General features: G+C 34.5%; 3 protein-coding genes across 3 annotated transcripts; 1 reads left to right on the top strand and 2 right to left on the bottom strand.

The window, feature by feature from the left end:
- Positions 1-7,005: 7,005 nt before the first annotated feature.
- On the top strand, positions 7,006-10,625 carry LOC121252211 (glucan endo-1,3-beta-glucosidase 2-like). Its single transcript, XM_041151740.1, has 4 exons — positions 7,006-7,213; positions 8,770-10,023; positions 10,167-10,194; positions 10,322-10,625. Exons 1-4 carry the CDS (start codon positions 7,153-7,155, stop codon positions 10,470-10,472), a joined length of 1,494 nt encoding a protein of 497 aa, XP_041007674.1. The 5' UTR covers positions 7,006-7,152; the 3' UTR covers positions 10,473-10,625.
- Positions 10,626-11,784: 1,159 nt separating this feature from the next.
- LOC121252277 (THO complex subunit 4D-like) lies at positions 11,785-18,686 on the bottom strand. The gene is made up of 7 exons (XM_041151843.1): positions 18,415-18,686; positions 16,183-16,422; positions 15,166-15,309; positions 15,010-15,078; positions 13,511-13,698; positions 12,903-12,953; positions 11,785-12,227 (listed from the first exon to the last, which is right to left on the bottom strand). The coding sequence occupies exons 2-7, from the start codon at positions 16,375-16,377 to the stop codon at positions 11,993-11,995; spliced, it is 882 nt and encodes a 293-aa protein (XP_041007777.1). The 5' UTR covers positions 16,378-16,422; positions 18,415-18,686; the 3' UTR covers positions 11,785-11,992.
- A 2,317-nt stretch (positions 18,687-21,003) lies between these two features.
- On the bottom strand, positions 21,004-22,997 carry LOC121252326 (HMG-Y-related protein A-like). Its single transcript, XM_041151932.1, has 2 exons — positions 22,787-22,997; positions 21,004-21,690 (listed from the first exon to the last, which is right to left on the bottom strand). The coding sequence occupies exons 1-2, from the start codon at positions 22,835-22,837 to the stop codon at positions 21,193-21,195; spliced, it is 549 nt and encodes a 182-aa protein (XP_041007866.1). The 5' UTR covers positions 22,838-22,997; the 3' UTR covers positions 21,004-21,192.
- Between the last annotated feature and the right edge of the window lie 4,378 nt (positions 22,998-27,375).

Here is a 27,375-nt window from a genome sequence, read left to right as displayed (position 1 = left end):
CGCGGGGGGAAGAAAAATGCTGAAACCATTTGAGAGAAGGCCCCACATGGCTATATGAGTTGGTACAGTGCAGTGCAGGACGGCATGGGCACAAAGGCAATATCTGAAAGAAAGAAAGTCTAACAAAAGTCAAAACATTGGGTGATGCAGTATGAGGTCACAGTGAAGTAATCTCTTCTCCCACTTTTTCACCAAACTAAATAGCAGTCATTTGAATCATTTGTATTAATATATTTTCGCCATTTTATGTTGGCATTTCCTCTTTGTAGGACCTATTATGTGGACTCTGTTTAGACCAATGTGAACAAAGTTTGTTATTATAGTTTTAATCAGAAATTTGAAATCTTTTATTTTCATGTAGGCGTCTAGAGTATATCTAATAAATTATTTATATGATATAATTTAATTTAATAAATAAATTTTAAAATTTAAATCTTACAAATCAATTCTTACTATTTAAGTGATGTGGATGTTGTGCTCTACATATCAACTTTACAATAGAATAATTTATGCCACATTATTACTTATCCAAACCAACATGATACAAGGAACTGTAACGGCAAAAAGGAAAGGGAAAAGATTGAAGTGTTGGAAGTGAAAATGAACATGAGGGAGAAAGGGATGAGAGGAGAAGAGGAAGCCAGAGGTCGGCAGAATATGTACTGTTATCCCTTTTTTTTTTTTTTGTTTTTAAAAAGGCAGATCAGGCCGATAATATTGTCAGCCACCCTTTTTTTCTTTAAAGGGATAAGGCAATGTGACTAAGGACCATGCAGTCTATATGATATGAGCATGCTTGGATCAATGGCTACTTGATTGGGGCGGTCGCCGAATCATAGGCTCCTTCGTCGCCCCCACTCACGTCGGTTTCTAACTTAGTGGGATTTTGGGTCCCCTCTACTTAAATTTCCTGTCATTCATTTCTACATGACAGTTAATCGTGAATACATTAAACAGAATCAATGTGCCAATGAGTGCATGGTTAGTACTGGATCATGTTCTACCTAATATCTATTGTATTCCTTCCTGCAATAATTTTGAATTAGAATTAGCGATAACACGAGACATGGCCATTTGCAATGGCTTTTGTTATCTCATGATAGCGGGAAAACGTTTACGTTTACTATGTTACACTTACACTTTGATGACGCAGTTGATCGATCAGTCATGAATGCATATGTCAAACTGAGGGCACGGAATTAGAAGTAGCAATGGAATATCGAATTGGGATTTAGAGGGAGAGAGAAGTAACCACAAGTAGGGTTTAGAGGAAAAAATATACTATCCCAGGGCTGAATCAAGGACCTCTCGAGTTCTTGTTCGAGTTTGAAGACTTCAAGTGGGAGAAACTGTGACATATTATAAAGTGGGTTCACTATAAGAAAAATAAGCATTTGTAATGGATTATTTGCAATAAAAATAACTATTTGTAACGAAAATAAACTCATTTTAATAGAAAATAATCATTTTTGTAAGAAATAATCGACTACAAATAAACAATTTTTGTGTAATAGTGTACATTATTATTATTGTTTGTATAAATATTTCATAGAGCATTAAATAAACAATAAATGAAGTAAGGCTCATTTTATTACGTGTCACACTCAATTCTTTAAATTTGTACAAGAACTTGAAAGAAATTTTATTTTTATTTTTGCGGTGTCCAAGTGATCATTTGGGAGACGGGTGAGGGAAAAGGCACTAGATGGGCCATTAATGGAACATGACACTAACATGACTTGAGCCACCACTTGCTCTTCCGATGGCTACCTAAGTTGCTACGTACATCGATCGATCACTGCTTGCTTTTGGGTTTGTGGTAAACAATATTATCCTTTTTTGGCTTATTAATTCTTGACTACTTGGTTTTGGATGAATTGAGGTGTCTTTCACTATTAATCTAGGGCAGGATCCCGCTCTCATGGGGTCCAACAGACGGAATTAAGTCAACTGAAGTACATAAATTTAAGCATATGTATCGCTCGCTGCTCGCCACAACAACAAATATGAGAAATATTTTTATACACACAAGACGACTTTCCCATCTCATGAGTCATGATGAAGATTTTTTATATGATGATGATGGTGGATATTCAAAAAGCTTTTGTATATTTCATGGTTAATGCATGCCCCTTTCATTTTATACAAACCTTATCTTCTGCAACCACGTTAGCTAGGCTTCTACATAGTTCCAGATCAGAGACGTGCCAAATAGTTGTAGAATATTGGAAGGAGTGAGACAATTGGTTTTGGACGGCACCCATTGATCATCATTAACAAGTTATTTGGGGAATAGCATCGAGACACTTCGCACCCCAAACATTTTTTGGTTTTGGATTTCCATAGTCCTTGAGAATATCGATTGGATTTGTGTCGGTGTATCACTCACATTTTAACACGTCGGCGAACACATGTTCTGTTAGTAGAGAGTGTCTGTCTGTCTGTTGGGACAAAGCTACAAAAAATGGGCTCCTTTTGAGGTCTGCAGCATGGCTTACCTGGCTCCCACTCCTTTCGATGTCAGAAACGCACCAAAACAAAACAAAATCTAAAAACTAAAATGTTTTAAATATGGTTTATCAATTTAATGATGATTCAAGGTTCCTCAAAAGCTTTTTCTGTTTCTTTTGTCGCGGGTTGGGAATGATTAATTCGACTAATATTTTTTTTAAATCATAAATTACATCATTGCCGAATCAAATAAAAGTTGATTTTTCCCCCTGAAAAATGTAATTATCGAGTTGTTTGCGGAAGGAAAGAAACGGACCCAAGAGAGAAAAAAAAAAAAAAAAAAAAAAGAACTCAGATTGAATGATTTTTAGGAGCTTTTCTTTCTTGATCCTATTAAAGGTCTACTGGATCATTGGGTTGATTGACATCCATAGAGCTTGAGCTTAGGCTAAAGCTGAGCCCATGCATAATTTCGACTTCTGTACAAAAAGCATATTGGGTCCGGCCTTAGCCCATGCGCTTTCAAGCCTTATCCTGCTCCGGGTACCTTCAGCTCAAAGTTATCTTCTGCGGAACCTCTCTCTCTGCGTCTCTCTTTTCCCGAGAATATACTTGTATCTGATGCATTAGATTAAGGGCAAGTGATGGGTGGTTGACAAGATTATACGATTATTCTATGTCAGCGCCTTAAAGCTCCCAAAACTACTCACTGGTTTGTTCATGTTAAGCGTAAAGTGTTCTTCGTTGCTTGAAGTATTTAGCCGTACTTAAGTACAAACATCTGCAGGGGGAAAAGGAATTAAAACCCACCAAGAAGCCATCCAAAAAAAGGCCAAGCTGCTTCCCGAATAGCTATCTATGCAGCCAATGATAATGCCAGTATCCGAAACGAGCTGGCTACATAGGCCAGGCGGGTTCATCTCTTACAAAAATATATAAGCCAGCGCATGCATGCATCAAGCAATGCTGAATTACCTATGACGATCGATTTACATTGCCCATGTTCTTCTTTCCCAAATACACCAACATGGGGCCTTCATGTTATTTCAAAAGCGAAATTAGTTTCTGTCACTAACCCCACAAGTAATACGTCGATCACTTACCAATCATGATAAGTTCTAAAAACTACAAATAAAACAAAATAAATGTCGTCATAGTTCACATGGATCTTCTTTTCAGTGCAACCTTTAATCCCATGCCACTGCAATTTTTCTCTCTTTTGTTTCCTCCCTTTTTTGTATCTTACACTAGATCAGGAGGATGTCAAAAAACCCAAATTAGATGGGAATTAAGAGTGTTAGTAGTGGCCTCAATAAAATTTGACTAGTTAGAGAATTTACTTTTATAAATTTATCTAGTCACTTTTCAACATCAAATAACAAATTCTCTAAATCTATTATTATTCTATTAAAATATTAATTTTTATCTTTTTATTTATTTTAATTCTAATTATAATTTAAATATTTATTCGATATTAAACTCCTTGTCCTAAGCAATTGAAAAGGCGCCAAAGTATTGAGAGTAAGGCTGTATTTGGATGTCGAATTGAGTTGAGTTGAGATGATAAAATATTATTAGAATATTATTTTTTAATATTATTATTATTTTAAAATTTGAAAAAATTAAATTATTTATTATATTTTATATTAAGATTTAAAAAAATTATAATGATGAGTTGACGAAGATGCCAGGCAGATTCTACTATAGCTTTTTCCAAAACCTTTTTGTCCCAAGCAATTGGAAGCTAATATCTTATAAGGCCAATGACAAGGTTCTTTCTTGCCACGTCCACCCGACTTTAAAAGATAAGTCTACCCACTCTGTTCTCTACTATTTCCCCCTCCCTCTAAAGACTTTTTCCAGCTTGTCCGGGGTGGGTTTTCTTCGGAAATCCGAACTTAACACCCCTCGCATTATCTTTTTCAGTTCGAATAAAATTAAAATTATTATGGCCGCTAGTTAATTAACAAAAATTATAATATTGAAATTGAAAAAAGGCATAAAAACATGGATATAATCATATAACTCTGAAAGAGGTTCGATTCATAAAATTCAAAATAAGGTTTTGAAAACCACAAAATAGACTCAAGTAGCTCGCCTTGAAAATTATGTGGACTTTGCAGTTTAGATGTCCCAAGGCCTGGATGCTTACCTTTGTCCTGAGTACCTCTGTAGGCCCTGAAATTATAAGTTTTTGCATGTATGTAATAATGTCGCGGTGTGCCCATCCTCGTATGTGTGTCGTGTTCCTTTTTTTTTTTTTTTTTTTTTGGAGAGCATGTGTTGTGTTCTGAGTGTCTAAACTGGCTCCATAATAAGTGATTAAAAGCTAGCTTATACATGTCTCAATGTTGGGAAAAAAAAAAAAAAAAAAAAACTAGCTATTGTGCTAATTAATGCTTTGAGTTCTGTTAGATTGATTTAGTGTTATTAACAGTCTTTTATGTATGCTTGATGCATGCACTCTCTTAGATGTGTTATCCACAATAGTTTATAAATAGAATTTTTTATTTTAATATCATTATAAATTATATACTTCTCGCATATGTGGTAATATTTAAAATTAGATTATTAAAAAGTTTATACATCCTACGTGCTTAACAAATGTTCGCCAAAATTTTAGGCTAAATTAGTCTTTTAAAAAAAATTCAACCTAATTTGTAAAAGAGTAATAATACTCATTATCTTAATTTTCATCATCTTATAATGTAATATTAGATGATTAAAGACTAATTATTATATTTCACTTATAAACTTATCATTTAATACCACATTTCTTGACACGTTGGGCTTGTGGGCTTGCAAAAATTCCTTCTTCATAAAATTATTTGAATTATTATTTTTTCTCATATGTGTCGCTACCTTCTTGCTAAGGGATGTGCAAGGCCATGGGGGAAAATCTTTTAGAAAATAATTTAATTATTATATATTTTAAATTCTAAAAAGCTGTTTAAAGTTTTTCTAATTTTTTTTTTATGCGTGACATGCCAAGCCCACATGTCAAGGGATTTAATAACATTTTTTTTTTTTTTTATAAAAGCATCAATTTGATCAAATTAAAAGCACAAGGATGAAAAGCACATTAAACAACTTGATATTAAGTTAAATCACAACTACCAATTAGGTCACACTTGGATAGTGAAATGACATGAGATGATTTTAGATGAAAGTTGAATAAAATATTATTTTTTAATATTATTATTATTTTGAGACTTGAAAAAATTGAATTGTTTATTATATTTTATATAAAAATTTAATAAAATTGTAATAATGAGATGAGATGGAATGAGATGAGTTGAGATGAAATCATTTCTATATCCGAACGGGGCTTAATTTCTCAGCCCTAAAAAAAAATATGCTTAAACTTCATGAAACCACGCCTGTTCTCCCATCCATCCAACCCTGCTTTCCCACCCGCTTTCCTCTTCATATTTCTGTTGTTCATGGGAGAATGAATAGTTTGTCTTGGATATCTGCTCAAAATCATATATCAACACAGTTTTAGAGAAAGTGTATTTCTTTTTTTTTTTTTTAAATAAACCGCAATACTTCATTAATCAAACTTTAAGTAATCCACCCCACTTTTTTTTTTTTTTTTTTTTTTGTTGAGAAAGTGTATTTCTGATTTTTGTAAATCTACCCCACATTTTCCAACTAATTTCTTTCAAAATATATCATATATATTTGCCAATATTTAAAGAAAAAAAAAAAAAGTACTCTCCACACTACCTTGGCATGGGACGATGTGCCATGGCTCCGGGGTTAAATCCCCAAGAAACTCCTAGAAAATAATCTTGTGAAACACATATTTTAAGGAAACAAATAATGTTCTGAAACATTCTTACTGTTTATCTTAAAATAATGAAATATGACTAGTTTGTCTTAGCAATTTTGATGTTTGGATTTTGGTTTTTTGCTTATTTATTTTCTCCATTTTTTTGTAATTACAGTTTTCTTTCATCATAAATAAAAATAATCAATAAAATTAAAGTACTTGTCTTCTTCTTTAAAAAAAAAAAAAAACCGTGTATAAATATTTATGATATTGCAATTATGAGTAATCTGATGTCAAACAAATCTTGAAAATTATTAAGTACTTATTTTACTTTATTTTAAGTACCAATGATAATAATAAGGACATAATAAAGGACGGTAAATATGACCGTTGAAGCGATCTGGATCATTTCGTTTGTCCCTACTGAAGCTGTTCTTTGTCTATTTGCACGCAGCGCGGAGGAGCCCCACTTCCCCAGTTTTTATCCTCGTAAAAAACGTATCATATTTATGTGCAAACACAATGCTCCAAGGTAATCAATGTACCAACAAAACTGAAAAAAAAGCTTGCAACGGCTATCCCTTCCAGCCAGACTCATTCCTTGGCCATTGGGCATCTATTCCTTTCAGAACTGCTCAATCTTTGTTTACTGTAAAAACCCTGCAGATGATTCATTAAGCCGTCAGATCAACCAGGGAGAAATAACTTTCCACGTGTTTTGTGGGCACCACTATTATTCTTTCTTTATTATATTTCCCACACCTTTGCCCCACTTTATTTTGTTCATTTATTAGGGGTCTTCTCTTCCACTCCCATGCTCTCACTGAATCTCTCTCTCTCTCTATCTCTCTTCTTCTCTGTTGGGTTTCTTCAGATTCAACTCTTCACTCGTCTTCAGGAATTCCCAACTACCCACTGAGGAATCGATGGCTGTGGTTATCCTTCTTCTTCTTCTGTTAGCAGCTTCTGCAGTAGCAGCTGATGAAGGTGACTTTTTTAATAGTTTTGATTTTAGACTTCGCTTATGGTCGTAGTACCCAACCCGTTGTTTCTTTTAGTTTGTGATATATTTTACATTGCCTGCATGTGTGTTCTCTCTCTTTTTTTTTTTTTGAATCATCATGTGTGTTCTCTTTGAGATCTTAGTAACCCTCCTTTCGTTGAGCCTTTTGAGGATTTCAATATTAAGGGCATATATATTTATTTGTTAGAGATAATTATATGGGCATATATACTAGATAGGCATTGGCGGATGTTTGAAAAAAAAAAAATGGCTTCTCTCTCTCTCTCACTCTTCCTGTTACTGAGATGTGTGTGTTGGTGGTTTGGTAGGTAAGACATTAAAGAGTGAAATAAAGGATAGGAGAGTTTTTTTTTTTTTTTTTTTGGGGGGGGGGGGGGGGGGGGGGGGGGGGGGGGGGGGGGGGGGGGGGGGGGGGGGGGGGTTTAAATATTATTATCTGGAAGTAGATTGTTGAATTGTTTTATACTTATTCTATGAAGTGCAAGGAGGCGGGTGGCCTTTGCTTTTCTCTTTTACGAGTAATAACAGTAATAAAATATGTTCCATACATATCCGTATATATGTAGAACAGAGAGTCTGGTGAACATGAATGCCATGGCCCCCTATGGAGATAATGTCCCTTTCCTTCTTTTTATGCAGTAAAAGATTTATAAAAAACAGAGAGATCAGCATTGTTTTTTTTTGTCTAATTGCCTGCCAGCTAATGGGTCATTTAATTGGGATCAGCATCCTCGGGCTACCCTTTGGTGGGTGTAGCACTACTCATATATTTTCTTTGTTAGTAGCCTGTCCATTGGTAGTGCAAATGGTCAAAGGTTGCAGAATTTAGGCACTACTTAGAACTTAGAACTTGGTTTTTCTGAGCTAGGACCTAGAAGTTATTGGAGAAATGGGTGCTGCATTTTGTGACCATATCATACTGCTTCCCGGAGTATGATGTCTATTTTTCCAGTCCAGGGGTGAATCTCGGGGGACCAATTCCCCACCAACTCAAATGGAAGAAAAAAAGAAAAGGAAAACAAAAAGTTTATGGTTTTTTGCCAATTATAAATGGTCACAAACAAATAAATAAAATAAAATAATAGCAGTCCAACCTGATCCTTTGAACTAAATTTTACACAAATAATAAAAAAATATTGTTATGGATGCTTTCCTTGAAATTGTCTCTTTTCTACATGGGTTGGGGTTGTGGTCTTTAATACTGCCATGATTTTCTGCTTTAGGTTTTTATCCATAGCTTCAGAAGCTGCAAGTTCTGTTGAATTTTGTGCTTACATGTATTTTGCCGATACTTCCTTTTTTGAGAGCCTTGTTTATCTCATCGTTTAGAAAAAGGCAAACCATTGATTTAACAGTTTGATTTGGTCTAGTTGGGGTGGTTGGCTCTAATTTCCAGAACCTTTGCCCTCTCAAATGTTGTTTGTATATGCATGATCAAATCATGTTATTTGTACGACCTATGAGAGATTTATGTTTGAAATAAATGCAAGATTACAATGGTTTTTGTTTCATTTTGCAGATGCATTTATTGGTGTGAACATTGGAACAGACCTCTCCGACATGCCTCATCCAACTCAAGTTGTAGCCCTCCTCAAAGCCCAGCAAATCCGACATGTCCGCCTATACAATGCCGACCGTGCCATGCTCCTTGCACTTGCAAACACGGGCATCCAAGTCATGGTCTCTGTCCCTAATGAACAGCTCCTTGGAATTGGCCAATCAAATTCCACTGCAGCTAACTGGGTCTCCCACAATGTTGTAGCGCATTACCCAGCCACCAATATCACAACCATATCTGTTGGTTCTGAGGTACTAACGGCCATTCCAAATGCAGCCACAGTTCTCGTCAATGCCCTCAAGTTCATTCATTCTGCACTTGTGGCGTCTAATCTTGACCGTCAAATTAAAGTTTCAACACCTCTTTCTTCATCTATTATCCTTGATTCATTCCCTCCTTCCCAAGCCTTCTTTAATCACACATGGAATCCGGTTTTGGTTCCTATGTTCAATTTCTTGCAGTCCACTGGCTCGTTTTTCATGCTCAACGTATACCCTTATTATGACTATATGCAATCAAATGGAGTAATTCCCTTAGATTATGCACTCTTCAAGCCTCTCCCTCCAAATAAAGAAGCTGTCGATGCTAATACTCTTCTCCATTACTCCAATGTATTTGATGCAATGGTGGATGCAGCATACTTTGCAATGGCTTTTCTAAATTTTACCAACATTCCTGTGATGGTGACAGAATCTGGCTGGCCCTCAAAAGGCGATTCTAATGAACCCGATGCAACAGTAGAAAATGCCAATGCTTATAACAGCAATTTGATAAGGCATGTGCTTAACAAAACTGGAACTCCAAAACACCCTGGAATTGCTGTTAGTACCTATATTTACGAGCTCTATAATGAGGATATGAAACTTGGACCGGTCTCAGAGAAGAACTGGGGATTGTTCGATGCAAATGGATCACCCATTTACATTTTACACTTGACAGGATCAGGAATGGTATTAGCAAATGATACGTCGAACCAAACTTACTGTACTGCCAGGGATGGTGCTGACTCAAAGATGCTGCAGGCTGCATTAGATTGGGCTTGCGGACCAGGCAAGGTGGATTGCTCACCACTGTTGCAGGGAAAACCATGCTATGAACCAGACAATGTGCTTGCACATGCAACGTATGCTTTTGACACATACTATCATCAGATGGGGAAGGATTCCGGGTCATGTGACTTCAATGGGGTTGCTGCGATCACAACCACAGATCCAAGTAAGATCACACACCTGTAAAGAAGGCAACATAACATGTCTCTTCTCATTTGTTTCTTCAGTTGATTTCTATGTGGGTCTCAGGTCATGTGACTTAATAATGCTTTTTTTAAGTTCTAACATTTGTTGTTTAAATGATTGTAGGTCATGGTTCTTGTATATTTCCAGGAAGGTAAATTTCTAATTACTTGATGACCAACCTTAACATCTTTTCAAGTTGTAAAGCAATTCATGTAGAGCAAAGTCATAGATGAGAGGAATTGAAATGTTTAATTTGTTACATTGAAATGTGCATGCAGTGTTGGCAAGAATGGCTCCCTGGTAAACATCACAGCCCCATCCATGAATTCCACAAGTTCGGATTCTTCAGGCCACAGCATTTACAGCAGCGGTTTAACAAGCGTCCTCATTATTGTCGGAGTTCTAATATGGAGTGCAGTATTCTTGTAGTTGGGTGGTATATGCCAAATTTTGAGGTAGATGGTGCTTGGAGGAGCTTTTCATTGTTCGGTTAATGAGTAGGGTAGTTTAGAGAAAATGGTCCATTCAATTTTGTACAAAACAAGCTGAAGAAAGGGCGTGAATGTATTTTGGGCTTCATCTGACATTGATATTCATTGCAATTGAGAAAAAATGAGGTTTTTTTTCCTCGGTATGGACCAACAAAAAGATCACCTGTCCGCTGAATATGAAATTGAGTAATATGTTTTTTTTTCCACTAAAATATAATAGGTTTTTTTGCACAAAGACTATGTGCAAACTTGGCGAACATTGTGGGCGGTTAAAAAGCAGCACGTTTCATAACCCCTAATTTCCTATCTTGAGCATTCTCATCCGGCTCCTTAAAATTGATAAAATATCTGTAAAAGAAAAATATCAAAAGCATTCTTACACGGCTTCTCAAGATTGGGAGAACCTTTTGTCTTTGCTATAATATAAATGTTGTAGTAAATGCGAAAAAACACACTATATTTGCTTACATTAACAACTACTTACTGTAGTTGTTTTATTTTATTCCAAGTGACACATGGGGGCTCTTGGCAAGAACACATTATTTTGCTCTAAGTTCCGATGGGGGTTGAGTTTTATGGAGATTCCATTTTATACTTTCAAAATGCAAACTACAAAGCTAGAAAAATGCTGTATGAGGAATAGAAAATGCAAACTATTCGATAGGTACCAATATAGAGAAAAAATAAATTAATTAATGAGACTATTGTTTTTTATCTTTATTCGATATTAAATTTTTAAAAATAGAGTCCTCATAATCTCTCTTTTCTTCTGATCCATTGACGCTAAGCCCAGAACTGCAAACTTAATCCTGATTTTGCGTTTCATATGATCCATGAAAAAATAAAAAATAAAATCAACCGAGAGGTCGAACTGTTGTAAAAGAAAAAGTACTCTTCATCCTAACATCACACCACATAATTTTTTTATTTTTTATTTTTTTCTCTTAAACCTATGTGATGAATAGAAAAACTCAATTAACTTAAATAAAATAAAATAAGAAAAATTAAAATAAACAAAGTGCGTAAGGATGATTAATAGCAAAGCTAAAAGACAAAAAAGCTCATGAGTCATGCTCAGCACCATGGGCCATATCATCATTGCTCGATTGAATGTTGGAGTTGGAAGGCCCAAACTAGTCACAATAATATTAGACAGCCAACTCACGTCTGACTGGCATACAAAAATTCAAACATCTACAACAAATTGATAATATATATAACTAAATAAGGTTTGCGGAAGCACAAAAATCTTTTAAAATATGTAAATTTTTTAACAAAACAACTTTTTTAAAAATCTTCAAACAGTTTGATTAACGCTTAAACACCCCGCAATCTACAGCTCCAAGCAACAAAAAGGATATAAGCCAACAAAGAAAGATACAATTTGTACAGCTCCCATAGCTACTACTGATATGCTTAATTCCAGAGCAGTTTCCCCAGCTATCACGGCTTGAAAATTCAAGTATGTTTGGCTACAGCATGATAGTTATCCAGGTCCTCGTTAAGTTCATCAACAGACATCTCAACAGGTTGATTATTTTCAGAGCCACGCCCCCGTCCCCAGACTTGGCCTCGGCCACGGCCCCAGCCCCGGACCCGGCTCCCACCCCGACCTCGACCCAGATCCTGTACCTGAGCACGGCCACTGCCACGGCCACGGCCACGGCTACTTGTACCCCCAAGACGATTCCGACTGCAACAAGATAAGAAACATGTTAGTAGCGTAGCAAATCTCTATACTAGCTGTGCTGATATGGAAGCAGTCAATAATTGTAATTTCAGCAAGAACAAAATAATTGGCATCAAAGTGAGACTAAACTCAGCAGTTCTTCCATGAAAAGAAGCTAATGCAAATGATATAATCCAAAGCCTATATAATTGACAACATAGTGAGATTAGCTTCTTCTCCCCCCATCTTAGTCGAAGTTCTCAAACACAAACAGCATAGCCTACGATATCTTCTTTTAAACATGAATAAGGTCAGCTGGACTGACAATCGACAAACTCAAGTTTAGTCGTGACTAATCTAACTTCAACCAGCACACACCCTGGTACTCAGCTCAGCTAGGCCTAGTTTCCACCCAGACAAGTTTGTAAGATATAATTTCTTAGCTAATAAGTAACATAGCCTTCAATACTTCATTGCAATTTGAGCAAGGTATGAAATACGCAAAGCATGAGGTATCATAGAAAATAAAGTAAACATGCCTATCATATATGACGAAAGAATACCAAAGCAAATCATACATGAAAGAATACCAAATAATTAAGAAAATGTGAACTCGATAATTTTTTATACAAATTTATATTAACAGGCAAAAACATGTCTGTATGGAAGAAAAAATGTATTAGCATGCTAAAGATTTACCCAGAGCCACGCTTAACAGCAGCAGAGCCTCCAATTGGACCAGCTCCAGGCCTGCATAACATCAAGCATCAGTAGAGTACTAGCAAGTTGCAACTGTGTTAGAAGATAGAGAAATGCTTTAGCCACAAAGAGATCCCACAAAAGTAAACCTACAAACTGACGTGGCTTGATGTGGTACGTTAGATTGTAAAGCTACTTCTCAACAAGAATAGCACTTCATGTAAAAGATCCACAATATAAGATAAAACCGCAATACAATATCCACAAGTTCAGACACAATAATCTTCAGGCAGCAGGCGCCATAATTTATCGACAGAAAAATATCATTGAAAAATTATTGAGTCTTTGATAGGAAAAAAAATTGACCATTAGACAACTAAAGGAAAAATAACATCTGATGACTCTAGCTCCAAGCATTAAAGAGACATGGTCGAAACAAAGCCTCCATCAATAACTCTTCAACATGATAATTTAAACAAATTCAAAACTGATAGACATCATATGTAATTACAATCATATATGAAATCATCAAGACATTCTGTCATTAGGATTCAAGTGTTGAGAGAGAGAGAGAGAGGGGGGCGGGGGGTAAAAAATAAATAACTTACGTCATAACAACAGTCCTTCTCCTCCTTCCATTTACTCCAGTGACATTCACACGAGCTGAAACAGGCATTTCTGCATTGGCACCTACAATTTCAATTCTCATGGGTTTACCATCCAAGAGGACATTATTATACCGCTTAAGAGCTGCAACTGCATCACTTCTTCTGGTATACACAACTTCAGCTGAGCCCTGTAACCAAGTAATAAAAAATTACATCTTCCCAATGTATAACCACCCAATAAATTATAAACACCAAAGTACAACATAAATAACAAACTGGTTTCTAAAACCTGAGTCTCCAAATTAGGATCTCTGGTTGTACCAGATTCAGAGACTTCAGGAGCCAATTAAAAAAAGTACACTATAAAAATTGTGGTTGAATAAGGCCTTGTTTGGTTACACAAATGAGATGGGATGAGATAAGAAATCTATGAATAATCTACTTATAAAAATAAAATAAAAAAATCTGTGAGTAATAATGAGATAGTTTGTGAATAGTAGTGAAGTGGTTTGAGTTAAGATGTTTTATGGGTTTTGGAAAAGGAGAGAAGAAGTCGAATAAAAATATTATAAAGTTAGAATATTATTTTTTAATATTATTTTTGTTTTGAGATTTTAAAAAATTGAATTATTTTTTGTGTTTTGTTTGGAAGTTTGGAAAAGTTGTAATGATTAGGTAATGATTAGATGAAAATTTTGAAAATTTGAAATTGAAAAGTGTTTGTATTTGAATGGTGTTTGGATATTGAGATAAGATAGATGGGTTGAGACTATCTGTGAAACCAAATGGGGCCTAAATGAAAATGAGAATTCTAGTTCACAGGACACGTGGTTGCTTGGTTTGTTTCTCATTCCATATACCCACAAGAATAGTTGAGTTTGGATTATGCAACAGTGAGATCAATGTTACTTTCATCAAGAATAGGCTCAGCACCAATCTTTTAAATATTAATTCATATAGTACTCCCTTCTCTGGGAGAGAGTGTGTGCTGAGCCAATGAGTGGAAATCAAAGACAGATAGGTTAAAGCAATTTGTAAGCAGTAGCACACCAAGGAATATAAGAAAGCAGCCCAGAGAGATGAAGTGATGAGCTCAGATACATATAGGACATTGTCTGGACAACTAAAGAAACGTAAATCAGAACTGTTGATGACCATAAGCTTCTCACAGAAAAATTAACCATATTAAGCGTGTCTAGTCATTTTATAATCTTCCACACTAATCTAACGAAAACAAATAATTCAAATGAGTTCCTCACATAATATGGGAACAACTTATGATTGAAGTCTAATGCAGTCTGCAAAAAAGCTAGGAAACCTAAATGCAAAGAGAACTTCCCTTTGCCATCCTATCTCTGAGATTCCAGTAGAAAGTAATATTAAAATTCTAGTTCCACCAAATATAAAAACATCTTCCACACTTGTACATAAAAGAAATCCACTACATGTTCCAAATTAGCTCATAAATGAAATCACAACTATTAAACATAAATACTTACACTTGGGCGACCATTTTTGTCATAATGAACTGCATATCGTTTCAGGTCTCCAATTTCGCAGAAAAGTTCCTGAGTTTGCACATCAAGTTTCAGTGAAGTTCAAGAAAATCCTCTACATATAGCACTTAAGATGAAAGTGTGTGACTTGATTTGTACCCTTATATCTTCATTAGTCACTCCATAATCCAAGTTAGAAATATATAATTTTGTGCCAATTCCTATCCCTGGTATCCCTGCAGCTCTAAGGCTCTCTTCAAACAAATCATGCTGCCATGGGAAAGTCCTGGGTCTGCGGATAGACTGATGAAAGCATACAAAAAGAATCCAGATGGGGTAAAGGACGCATCAGCTTATGACCAGAATATACAATTCACCATTCTTCAAGATCAACAGGAGATCAGAAAAATTCCCACAAATCATAAAAGAAACTGCTAGAGTAGAATCATGTTATACTTAACATACTCAAACAACCCAAAATCAGAATTCAGTAAACTAAGCTAGTTGATGGCAGATGGGGAGTACAGGATTTGACCCACTGCATACAAACCGGTGCTATGATAAGATTGAGAGCTGCCATTCTGAAGTTAAGCAAAGGAAGCTCCTTTGAAAAAAGACCACGAACTATGATATGAATATGAACTGAGATCTTGCACCGAAGAAGGTCCCCACATATCAAGAGAATCCATCACAAACTTCCAGTGAAAAGAACCAGTCATCAAGTACAAAAGTGATTGGAACAATATAATACGAATCAGATGTTTCTAGAGGACTCAACATCAACCCCAATAACCGTAAAGCAGTTTTATGCAACCAGTGTGAGCTCCATTTCAAAACAAGGCTCCTTTTCATACAACGCTAGGAAGTAGCATTCTAACTCACGCACCATAATAGAGATTCCGCATGTAATCATCATGATCTGTAGCAAAGCCCCCAAAGCATAACCCAACAAACCCCAAGTACATATCAATTGAAGAGATAATGGTACAAATGCGACATCACCGAAAGTACTTTAGTGGCTGAGTCATAATGAGCTTCTCCAAGAATAAATATAATATTCTAGATCCTCTTGTTTTTGAGTCCCTATTTTTGAATGAAAGAACCCCTTGTATTTGGGTTGTTTAAGCATGTCAGATTCTCAAGCATATGCATAGACATCCACAGTTTTGAGCTTGCCTTGGCAATTGTATAAGATGATGGCCGAGCATTCACTGCAAGAGGACCTCTTCGAACTGCCCCAGGCATTCTTCCACCATTAGGTGCCCTGCCCGGTCCACGACCACGGCGGGCCCTACCTCGTCCTCTACCTCTCTCACGGGATCCTCTGTTCTTTATAAGATCATCAAGGGACAGATCCAAAGCAGTAGCCATAATATCAGCAGTACAAGTAATAATCTTGAAGAGAGAAAATTGAGCCTGCAATTTACCAGGGAAAAACAGGAGAAAGAAAGAAATTAATATTATTAATAGATAATGTCACCGTAAAACATTAGGTATTAAGAGATATGTCACCGTAAAACATTAGGTATTAACAGATAATGTCACCATAAAACATTATGCACATACATACCGGAGACTAATGTCCAATGTGTCTGTGTTTGTTGTTTTTGCTGTGTATATATACAGTCAAAACAACAAATAAAATGTTCATTATTTCCACACAATGAACATTGTAAAGATCACTTAACCCACCCCCACCAAATTGCCAATTCATGTGCCTCTTAAAAAGTTACTTGGTTAAAACATGATGAACCACTCAGTATGGGGTCTGTGCTTGTGCAAATTTGATCTTATATGACAACATGAGCATAATAAAAAAAACTTGACGAAACCCCAAGGGGTTGGCCCAAGTGGTGAAGGCCTTGGTCTTGGGGTATCACTCCCTTCAAGGTCCAAGGTTCAACACTTCATGGGTGTAAACAATCCTTTGGGGCCACACTCCCTGGTGAAAAGCCAACGATTTAACCAGTTCCATGTAAGGAAACTTCCGAGAGTGCGGTGCATGGGACAGGGGTTTACTTTGCAGGGGTGGGTCCGAAGGGCGCTACCATGGAGATGCTCCCCGACATCAAAAAAATAAAAAATAAAATTTGACGAAAAGAAACTACGAGCAGTTAATGATGAGTAAGGAATCTAGACAGTAGGGATGAATTGGTCAAGAAGTCAAACCCTTGGGTCCATCCAATGTTCAGCATTAACAATCCAGAACATACTTCCTAATTTATAGGGATCATTGAAAAATGTGGATTCAAATCCCTTTCACCTTTTTTAATAAGATAAGATGAGATAAGATAAGGTTTTTTTTAATAGCTAAAGAGGATGAACCCCTAGGGGTTGGTGATAAAGGTCTTGGGCTTGGGGCATGCTCCCAAGGGTCCAAGGTTCAAATCCCCTTGGGTGCAAACAATCTCTAAGGGCTAGGAGATCTTCCCCTTGAATCACCCAAAGTGCACTTAAAAAAAAATCATTGTTGAGGGCCTGTGCACACCTGAGAGTAGTTGGGACACTACTCTCAGACACCTAGTGCCAATACGAAAAATAGCTAAAAAGAATGAAACTACAATACACAAGAAGTATACAAGAGATCCACCTACCTAGCAAATGGAAAGGTGATAAAAATTCATGAAAAGTAGAAATAGAAGACTCTAAACTATTGGGGACCACTATCCAATAATAAAGAGTATTGAGAAAGGAGGACTTGAAGTCCAACGCCATTTTCTTGCAGTCGTCAAAATATCGCTCCAAAACTGAAAAAGAGATCCCATCCCCAGAGTACTATTTTTTTTATTAAGTTCCCTTCCAGAGTACTATTATAGCTTCTTAGCAATTCCACCCGTTACACCAGATCTGCACACGCTAACACAGACTCGGACATGAATCTAAATAATGGGGTTCCAACCCTGCACTCATTTCCGCACAAACCAAACAAAGCCGGGAACTATCACCACCCATGATCCCTTTTCCAACCAAACCGAACGAAACGAAGAAATAATCCTAGAACCAAGCCATAATCAATTGCCCAAACAATTTTGATACGACCCATGCCCTGCTCGCTTTCAGACATAAAGTGGAAAGAAAAAACAGATGTAACGTTGCCTCAGCAGACCCCAATCTTACAAAGTTTAGAAAATCAAAGGAACATAGAGCATATAAGCCGTTAAAAGATCACAACAGGTATTTCATTAATGTATGGGCATGCAGTAAACATAACCCGAAGAAAGCATACACACACGTACGAACACGTGGGTGTGAGTGTGTGTGTAGTGTATACGGAGATGAGTATACACGGGCTCACGCATATGTTTACGAAAGAGAATCAGACCAAAGCCAAAATACAAATTAACAGCCCAAGAAAATCACAATAACAAATCAATATAGAGAGACAGAGAGAGACAGAGTAATTAATACCTAGAGATTATCACGAAAAGCAGGTGGACAAGCAAAAGAAGAAAACGATCGCGGAATAATTAGGGCTTCAGAGATAGTGGCGGTGAGGGGGGGCAAAAAGCAAAAAGACCAGCGAGATTTGTAGGGTTATGAAGGGGGCGAGGATTAAACATCCTTGAAGAGAATAAAGCATAGAAGAAAAGAGTTGAGAGTTATGACGGAGAGAGGTTAGGGTTTATATCTGAAAAAGCATGCTGACGACTTTTCCATTGCTTGATCGGGTTTGGGTTTGGGTTTGGGTTTGGGTTTGGGTTCGGGGTTAAGAAAAGGAAAGGGCTGTCCCCTCGCACTCGGCCAATCAGCACACGTTAAGGGTTTTATCTATTTTTTTTATTTCAATTCCACTTATTTTATCTCATTTTATCAGATTATTATAATTTTTTTTTAATTTTTACATAAAATAAAATAAATATTTAATTTATTTTAAATAAAAATAATATTAAAAAATATATTTTAATTTTAATCTCAATTCAAATTATTTAAAAAACAACGAGATTCAAAAAAAACAAAAATAAGAGAAACAAAACTCACTTTGCTTTTGTCCTTCGTGCCAATCTTTTTTATTTTTAAGAAAAATTTCATTAGGAAGATACTTAATTTTGCTAAAAAAGTTTAAAATTAATGTTTTTTTATAAATCAAAACTTATCATATTAATAAAATGAAAGATGTACTTTGCACCGACTTCTCGTAGAATAACTATTTTTTTAAAATGAATTTTTCAACTTGATTATCATTATTATTATTATGCATATAATCAAATAATATTATTATGCATAATATTATACACATTGAGTGATCGCCTTATCTTATTGGTAGTTTTTTTTTTTTTTTTTTTACTTTGAATTTTAAATTGTGAGTTTTAAAATTTTCATCATTTTCAATAACTAACAGTCTAACACATCCATATGGTTATGTGAATAAAATTATAAGTATAAATAATATTTTTCCTAACTTGTTATTGATTAAACATTAACATAACCGTTAAAGAAAGTAAAATGGGTTCTACATGGTTCGTAGTGTTCAACCCCCAACCTTAGAATATTTTTGTGATGTGTGGTAGACTCAAATTCCAAAAGCGTACACGGTTTAAGACAAATGGTCAGGCATTTTTGGGTCCGAGTGGTATTAAAAACTTGAAAATGATAGGGACGCTCATGCTTCCGCTCACTTTTTTTTTTTTTTTTTTTAACTTAATGATTAAGAAAAATGTTGTTTAATAATATTGTGAATTTTTTTCTTTTTTAAAAAATATTTAAAAGTGTTAAAAAAATAATGTGAAAAAAAAGTTTAAATATATTTTGTTCTTTTTTCACATCATTTTTTTAAAAACTTTTTAATATTTTTAAAAAGAAAAAAATTCACAATATTATTAAAGAACATTTTCTTAATCACTACGTAAAAAAAATTAAAAAAAAATAGAAGCGGGAGCATGAGCTGGATCTCTAGCATTACCCAAATTTTAATGACTTGAAAAACAGCTCCACGAGTAATTCTGTATATAATCGTGAAGTGCATAAATGTCATATAATCACTTTAAAAAATAGTAAAATATATTATTAAAAAATTAATTTTTTTTATATGAGTCTCATATTTTATTTATTTTTTTTAAAATAATTATATGACAATTATATAATTTACGATTGTAAATATCTTTTTTCTAAACCCAAATGAGTGATAGAATAGACCTTTTGTTTGACTGATATCTAGTACATGAGTTCACATATTAGATAAAAAAACAAAAAAAAGTGATGAATCTAACTATTTAAATTACGTTTTCGGACATTCATTTAGAAGAGATATGCCCCTGAATAGTGTGCCTTAGATCCGTTAATGCAACCTAGCTTAGCCCAAAAAATTACACTCTAATCAATAATGGCAGAAATACCCCAACTACACACACAAGTCAAGATTATTGTCCCAAGCAAATAAATGATGGCATCAGCTTTCAGACGATGGCCCATCTGCCGAAGAGCAACGAAGTCATGTAGACGGGACAGCCGGTCAGAGTTCATTCATGGCTGAAATCCGGCTCGTTCTTGCCCTAAAACGACCTTTTGATAGCTTCGTAGAAGTTAATACAAGCTAACTAACTGAGTCAATTGAAAAAATAAAAAGAAAATCCTCAAAAAATGCTCAAATACAGTCGGGGAGGATAAATTTCGGTTTCATGTATTGATTTGTTAAATCCATTTGTTAAGCCCCCAAGCACCCATTTGTCGATTAGTAGAGCCACCTCCACAAAAACCATTGTCAACCAGCTCATTCATCAATTCACGAGTGGGCCAAAGTGCCTATTACAAACACACAGACACACCTACGGCTATTGATAAGACCCTATCATAGAGGCAATTTTATCGTACAACATGTGGTCTTACCGAAGAAAAAACGGTTCCCTCCGAGTCATCAACCCGCTAAATCACGACTATGTTGACTGCCCCAAATTTACCTTCCAAAACCAGCTCCATGCAACAAGAAGTAAAAACCACCATTCACATTCCCAAGTTCTAGCCCCAAAAACGATGAAGAAATAAATGTAATGGAATCAGGAATAAACAACTCCTAAGAGCATCATTAGAATAGCCATATCCTCTATTACAATTAGAATCCAACAAAGCCTCAATAACAGCTACATTACCTTGCACATGCAATTACATGGAACACAAATTAGAGCTAACACGACCCAATTCTACGAAGGAGAGACATGAAGACGTAGAACACCACCGCCACCATCAAAGAGTTTAATGTTGAACATTCACTTCAGTCACTGGAGCCTTCGCCTTTGGTGGCCGACCCCTTGGCTTGCCAGTAGTTGTTGATGCCGTTGGTGGCGGTCCTCCCAATCCTCCGCTAGGCCTCGCCATCTTCCTTGGCCGCCCTCTTGGCTTCCCACTACCTGTTGAGACCTTCACCTTAGGTGGCTTTGGAGGCGCATTTGGGTCCTTAGGTGGGCGGCCCCTAGGCCTTGTCGGAGTCAAATCCATGGCCTGTGGCAATGCGACCTTTGGCTTTGGTGGCCTGCCACGGCCCCGCCTAGGAGGCGCACTTGGGTCCCGCTTCATGTAGTTGTTTTTCCAGAAGACCAGCTCTCCACTCTCTTTCATTCTGTTGAGGTGGTGCGTGAGTAGTGCTGAGTGCCCGGCAGGCAAGTCTCCGTACGTGGATTCAATGTGCTTTGCTATTGAGGATTTGTTGGAGCCATTCTTGTCGTTCAATGCTTCGATTGCTTTCAAAATCATCTGGAATTCCAAAGCTCAATCATTATCAGAAGTGGTTATTATTCATCTATCTCTTTCATTTATCTATCTTAGGTGATGGAAAATACATACCACCTATTTTTTCAACTTACACCAGATTATCAAAACCGTTAATCATCCGTAAAATTTACAGAAGGTGATAGCAATTATTTGGGAGTGCAAAGGGGCAATTTTGATGGTGAATAACGTTATAATTTGATGGTGCAAAATCTACTTTCCCAAAAAAAGTGGTGTTTATTAGATCATCAAGCTTTGTATCAAAAATCAAGAATGCTTCGGTATTGACGATTTTTTCGAGCCATTCTTGTCATTCAATGTTTCAATTGCTTTAAAAATTTTCTGGAATCGGAATTCCACAGAATTGCTACTCAAGCATTACCAGAAATGAGTACTCCCTCCTTCTGTTATTTCTCTCTTGTCCGAGTGTTGAAAATAAAAACGTCAGTGTTATTAGCTGAAGGGTTAGTATTAAGAACTAAGCATGACTAAAAATTTAGTTCACTGCTTTAAGTACTTTCAAAATAATCAAGAATCCCACGACTCGAAGATCATAAGGAAATGCTTATTCGAAGGATGCTACCCACGCTACCTTTACATATTTTTAAATTATTTATTATTTTTATTTTTATTATTTTTTATTTTACTTTATTCTTGTTAAAAGTTGTTATATTTATCATCTATATATCGTATATTTATTATAAAAAATTAAAATAAGTGAATTATTCTACTGAAAAACTGAACCGAAGTAATTACATGTAATTTAGATCCATGTAATTGCATGTACAAGGAGCAAAACCCAAACAAACAAATTTAGATCCATTAGAACTCGTCAGAAGCAGAACAATGAGGATCGAAAGGAAAGGTATTTTGTATTTAAAAAGTCTTCAAAAACACCCCTTTTTTTTATATAATATAAGAAGCACTGGGAGGGGAGAAAATTAGCAACAACCAAATCACTGGAGACCCAAAAGAAAAAGATCAAGCAGAGCTCAACCATGATGAAGGAACAAAGAAACAAGTGCTAGAAGAGAAGGCTTTTTGTTCTTTCCCAGCGATTTGTAGGGATAGAGTGATGTACCTCTGGGTAAGGAGGGAGTGATTTATGTTTATTAGTCTCTTCAGCCGCCATGAAAGTTGAGTTCCAGAGAGAGGAAGAGAGAAGCTTTCGCTTTCGCTTTCGCTTTTGCAGGATAAGCAGGAAGCTATATACAGCTCCCAACAACAACAACAACGCTGCTTTCAACACAACTGTTTGATTTGGGAAGCCAGCGAGCGATTGCAAAGATTTTATTAAGTTTCGATTTAATAAATATATATTTCTTTTTTTTTAAAGAAAAAAAAAAGTTTTTATTTTTCTTTTCTTAATTGGACGGCCGGGAATCCTGAAGTGGATAATGATCGAACGGATAAAGATAGATCAGGGTGGTACGCACGGATCTATGACGTGGGGTACCTTTTTCCAATTAATTTGAATTTCGTTAAATTACGAAGTTACTGAAATGTCCCTCTTCCGTTTGTGATGATGTTTTTGGGCAGCTAATGATACTCTTTTTTTTTCTATTACTGTTATACTATTTAACTATTTTTTTATTTTAATCTGTATTAAGAATTTTAGAACATGACATTTTTATATAATTTTAAAAAAATAAATTTAATCAACTAATGTAATTTATTAAAAATAAATTTAATTTTATAAAAATTCATTTAATAAATTATACTATTAATTGGTTGATTGAATTTTTTAAAAATTATACAAAAAGGTTATGTTTTAAAATTTCTAATACAAATTCAAATAATAAAAGGAAAAAAAGTAACTAAATAATAAAACAGAATAAAGGGTAAATATATTATTACCATTTTGGATATATGGACTGTGTTGCGTGGTCCCCTACCCACCAACGAATCAAGATATTATATGATATGAAAACAAAAATAAATAAATAAAGGACATTTTATGGGTCCTATCGGGTAAAACAGACTTGAAACTGGGGCTTCGTATGTCGACCTGAACATGAACTTCCGTGCGGATTGTTTGGCTTGGGATCTATTTTACGAGTACGTTCCGTAGACCGTAGATTTCTCTATCATCTCCCAAAAAGTTTGGGTGGTATTTGAATGGACGGATAAAAAGAAGGGATACGGATCTTTTTCGGTTCGGTTCAGTTTTATTTTTTTTTTTAGTGAAGAATTAAATTCATCGAAATGGATTCATTATGTACGGATCCATTTTTCACAGAATTTTTTATGTCAATGACTATTAACATATAACTTATATTCACATAGATTGATAAAATCATTGGACCAACACATTTGTAATCAAGGTGGAACTTGATATTAAAAAACAATACAACTTGGCCGCATCAGATTAAGATTTGGATCTGGTGATGCTGAGATGACAATTTTTTACATTGATAGTGTTGGATTATCTCGAAAAGGCAAATCAAACACCGTGATCACCAGTTACATCGCAGTCTTCGTTTTAATCTTGAAATCATGCCTTTTTTCTTTCAAATCATCTATTTAATTTTTTTTCTTTTATAGTACTATTTCACAGTCATTTTTAGAAATGATTATTCTTTTGATTTGGACTAGATTTCTTGCGAGAATCTTTTTTTATTTTTGTATTTATTTGTAAGTAATATTTGAGATTTTACATTTTCGATCAAAATTCTCAATATCTTGATTTTTCTTAGGTATTTTGCATGCGGCTTGTGGTTTTCAAAATCAATGTTCAACTTTGATGAACAAACCCTATTCTTATAATTTTCTTTCTACGTTTATAGTGTTGGACTATCTCGAAAAGGCAAATCAAACGTCATGATCACTAGCTACATCATAGTCTTCATTTCAACCTTGAAATCAGGCATTTTTTCCTCCAAATCATCTATTTAATTTTTTTTTCCTTTTATAGTACTATTTCATTATCATTTTTAGAAATAATTATTCTTTTGATTTGGACCAGATTTCTTACGAGAATCTTATTTTATTTTTATATTTATTTTTAAGTAATAATTAAGATTTTGCATTTTCGATCAAAATTCTCAATATCTTGATTTTTCTTAGGTATTTTGCATGCGGCTTGTGGGTTTCAAAATCAATGTTCAACTTTGATGAACAAACCATATTCTTATAATTTTCTTTCTACGTTGCATCTTTTCTCAATCTCAACTTTTAATTTTTGTTTATTAACTAGTTGTTAGAATAATCCTTATTCTACTTGCGTTAGAACATCATTAAACCCTCTTGCGTTTCAAGTCAATACATGTTCAACCTATGCTGATTAGTTAGGCTACGTTTGGGTAATAAAGTGATCTCACATAATACATGAATAATAGTACAAAAGTAGTAAAAAATAATAATAAAATGTTGAACAATAATAAATAGTAGTAAAAAATAAAGAAAAATATGTAAAAAATAATGATAAAATATTAAATAGTAGTATAGTGTTACCCAAACACAACCTTAGATGATACACTAATGACAACAAAAAAAAAAAAAAACACATATTTCACGGCCAATATCAACCTAGTATATACTCAACATGGTACTTAACATGTGTTGCCCATAAATGCAAGCTCCTTAACACAATCTAATTACTTTCAAATTTCTAACACTTTTATCAAGATTGTTCTGCATTGTGACGCTCCAAAAGTATAAGATATTTGAAAAGGAAAATACTACTTCAACCTATAAAAGTGACTGATTAATTTTTTATAATTTTTTTACTTAATGATTAATAAAGTAAATATTAATGAATTGTTATTTTTTTCTATTTTTAAAAAATATTTAAAGATATATAAAAATATTATTAAACAAAAAGAAAAAGAAAATAAAAAAGCGCATTTGCACTTATTGGTTGAATTCTTCATTTAAATTATCAATTCTTATAGCATTACCCTTTAAAAAATATCTTAACAAGAAATTAAGATGAATTATCGGTTTCTGTAACATTACCCTTTAAAAAATATTTTAGCAAAAAATTAAAATTCTATACAATTTTTTCGAGCGAAGAAGTCATATTAAGATAGATATATCATTAATTACCATACGCAAAAAGTATGAACCATAATAAGATTTATATATATTGTATCCATTTCTCTCATGTTTATCTATATTTTCTCATCAAAGTGTATTTGCTTTGATGACGCCAAATTATTATTAACTTCTTCGTGCCAAGTAGATAGGACATGTTTAAGAATATAAACTCCCAACAAAAAAAGAAAAAAGAAAAAAATTGGTCTCGTCACTGTCGACGCAGCACCTGGACCCTTAAAAGTAGAACAACTTTATCAAGTGGCTGATTGCGGTTATGGAAGATTCTATGCAGGCTTTATCCATCTGAGTTTTGTTATCTACAAATAAGTTTACATATTAATCTGTATATTAATATTATTATCTTTATATTCTTAATTAGGGATAATCATATCTTACATCTTATTTATTATTATTTTATCGCTGTTATTTTTTTTCTTTTACTATTTGAATCTAGATTAAGAATTATAGAATATGACTTTTTTATATAATCTATAAGAAAATAAATTCAATCAACTAATATAATCATGTAAATTAATTTAAAATAAATTTAATTTTATAAAAATTGACTCAAAGAATTAAAGAAGGTCAAGTTTTATAAAATTGAATTTTATTTTTAATTAAATTATATGATTACGTTAATTGATTGAATTTATTTTTTTATAGATTATGTAAGAAAGTCATGTTCTGATAATCTAGATTCAAAGAGGAAAAAAAACAAAAAAAGGTGGTAAAGGAGATGTAAGGTATCATTACCCATTAATTAGTCCCTAAATTGCAATAATATACATCTCTCTCTCATGTGTTTGGATGTAGGTAATGATAATAACATCTCAAGGACACATAATTTATTAGTAGAAAAAAAAAATTTATCATCATTCTCTCAACATCTTTTGATGTGACATTAAATTACATGATAGACTCATAAGTGAAATATAATAAATAGCCTCTAATCATTTAATCACATCATAAAATGATGAGATAATAATAATAAAAAGATGATGAGTAGCATTACTGCAGTTAATCTCATCATTGGATGAAATACTCTTTGCTCATAAATAATCTCCCGAATTTCCTCCATGATATGAACAAAAGTTTGAATTCCTTGGTAGCTTTATCCATTGAGAACTTATTCTTTAATTGAAACTTGTGCACTAGAACATTTTCATTGCAAAAAAATTTATTTACAATTTTGTTTATTGACATATCACTACTGGCATATAAAATGTTGGTGTTTTGACTGATTTTTATACACTTAGTCATTAGTTTAACAACAAATAACGTAGCAAAATCTCCTCTACCATCTGTTCCCTGCACGAACTTGTTAAGAAATGGAAAGATATAAACAACTAAACAATAGAACAGTGACAAGCCTCACTTATAAATATAGACAAAGCTGATACATGTGTATAGTATACAAGTAACTTTTGGCTCGTAGATACTGAAAACCCATATCAAATTGAACAGTCCAACAGATCAGAAAGAAAAATGTCGACTCTTGTTGAGGATTTGATCCCCTCCCACATTTCTGTAAGAAAAAAAACACGAATGAAAACTATAAAACAGGAGAAAGAAAAAAAGAAACGAAGCAGCCTGACCTACACACTGAGGTCAGGCAGAGAAGACACACTCCTC

The sequence above is a fragment of the Juglans microcarpa x Juglans regia genome, chromosome 2S (assembly GCF_004785595.1).
Source record: "Juglans microcarpa x Juglans regia isolate MS1-56 chromosome 2S, Jm3101_v1.0, whole genome shotgun sequence".
NCBI lineage: Eukaryota > Viridiplantae > Streptophyta > Magnoliopsida > Fagales > Juglandaceae > Juglans > Juglans microcarpa x Juglans regia.
The sequence above is the reverse complement of the archived record's forward strand: the minus strand, read 5'-3'. Positions and strand labels throughout refer to the sequence as shown.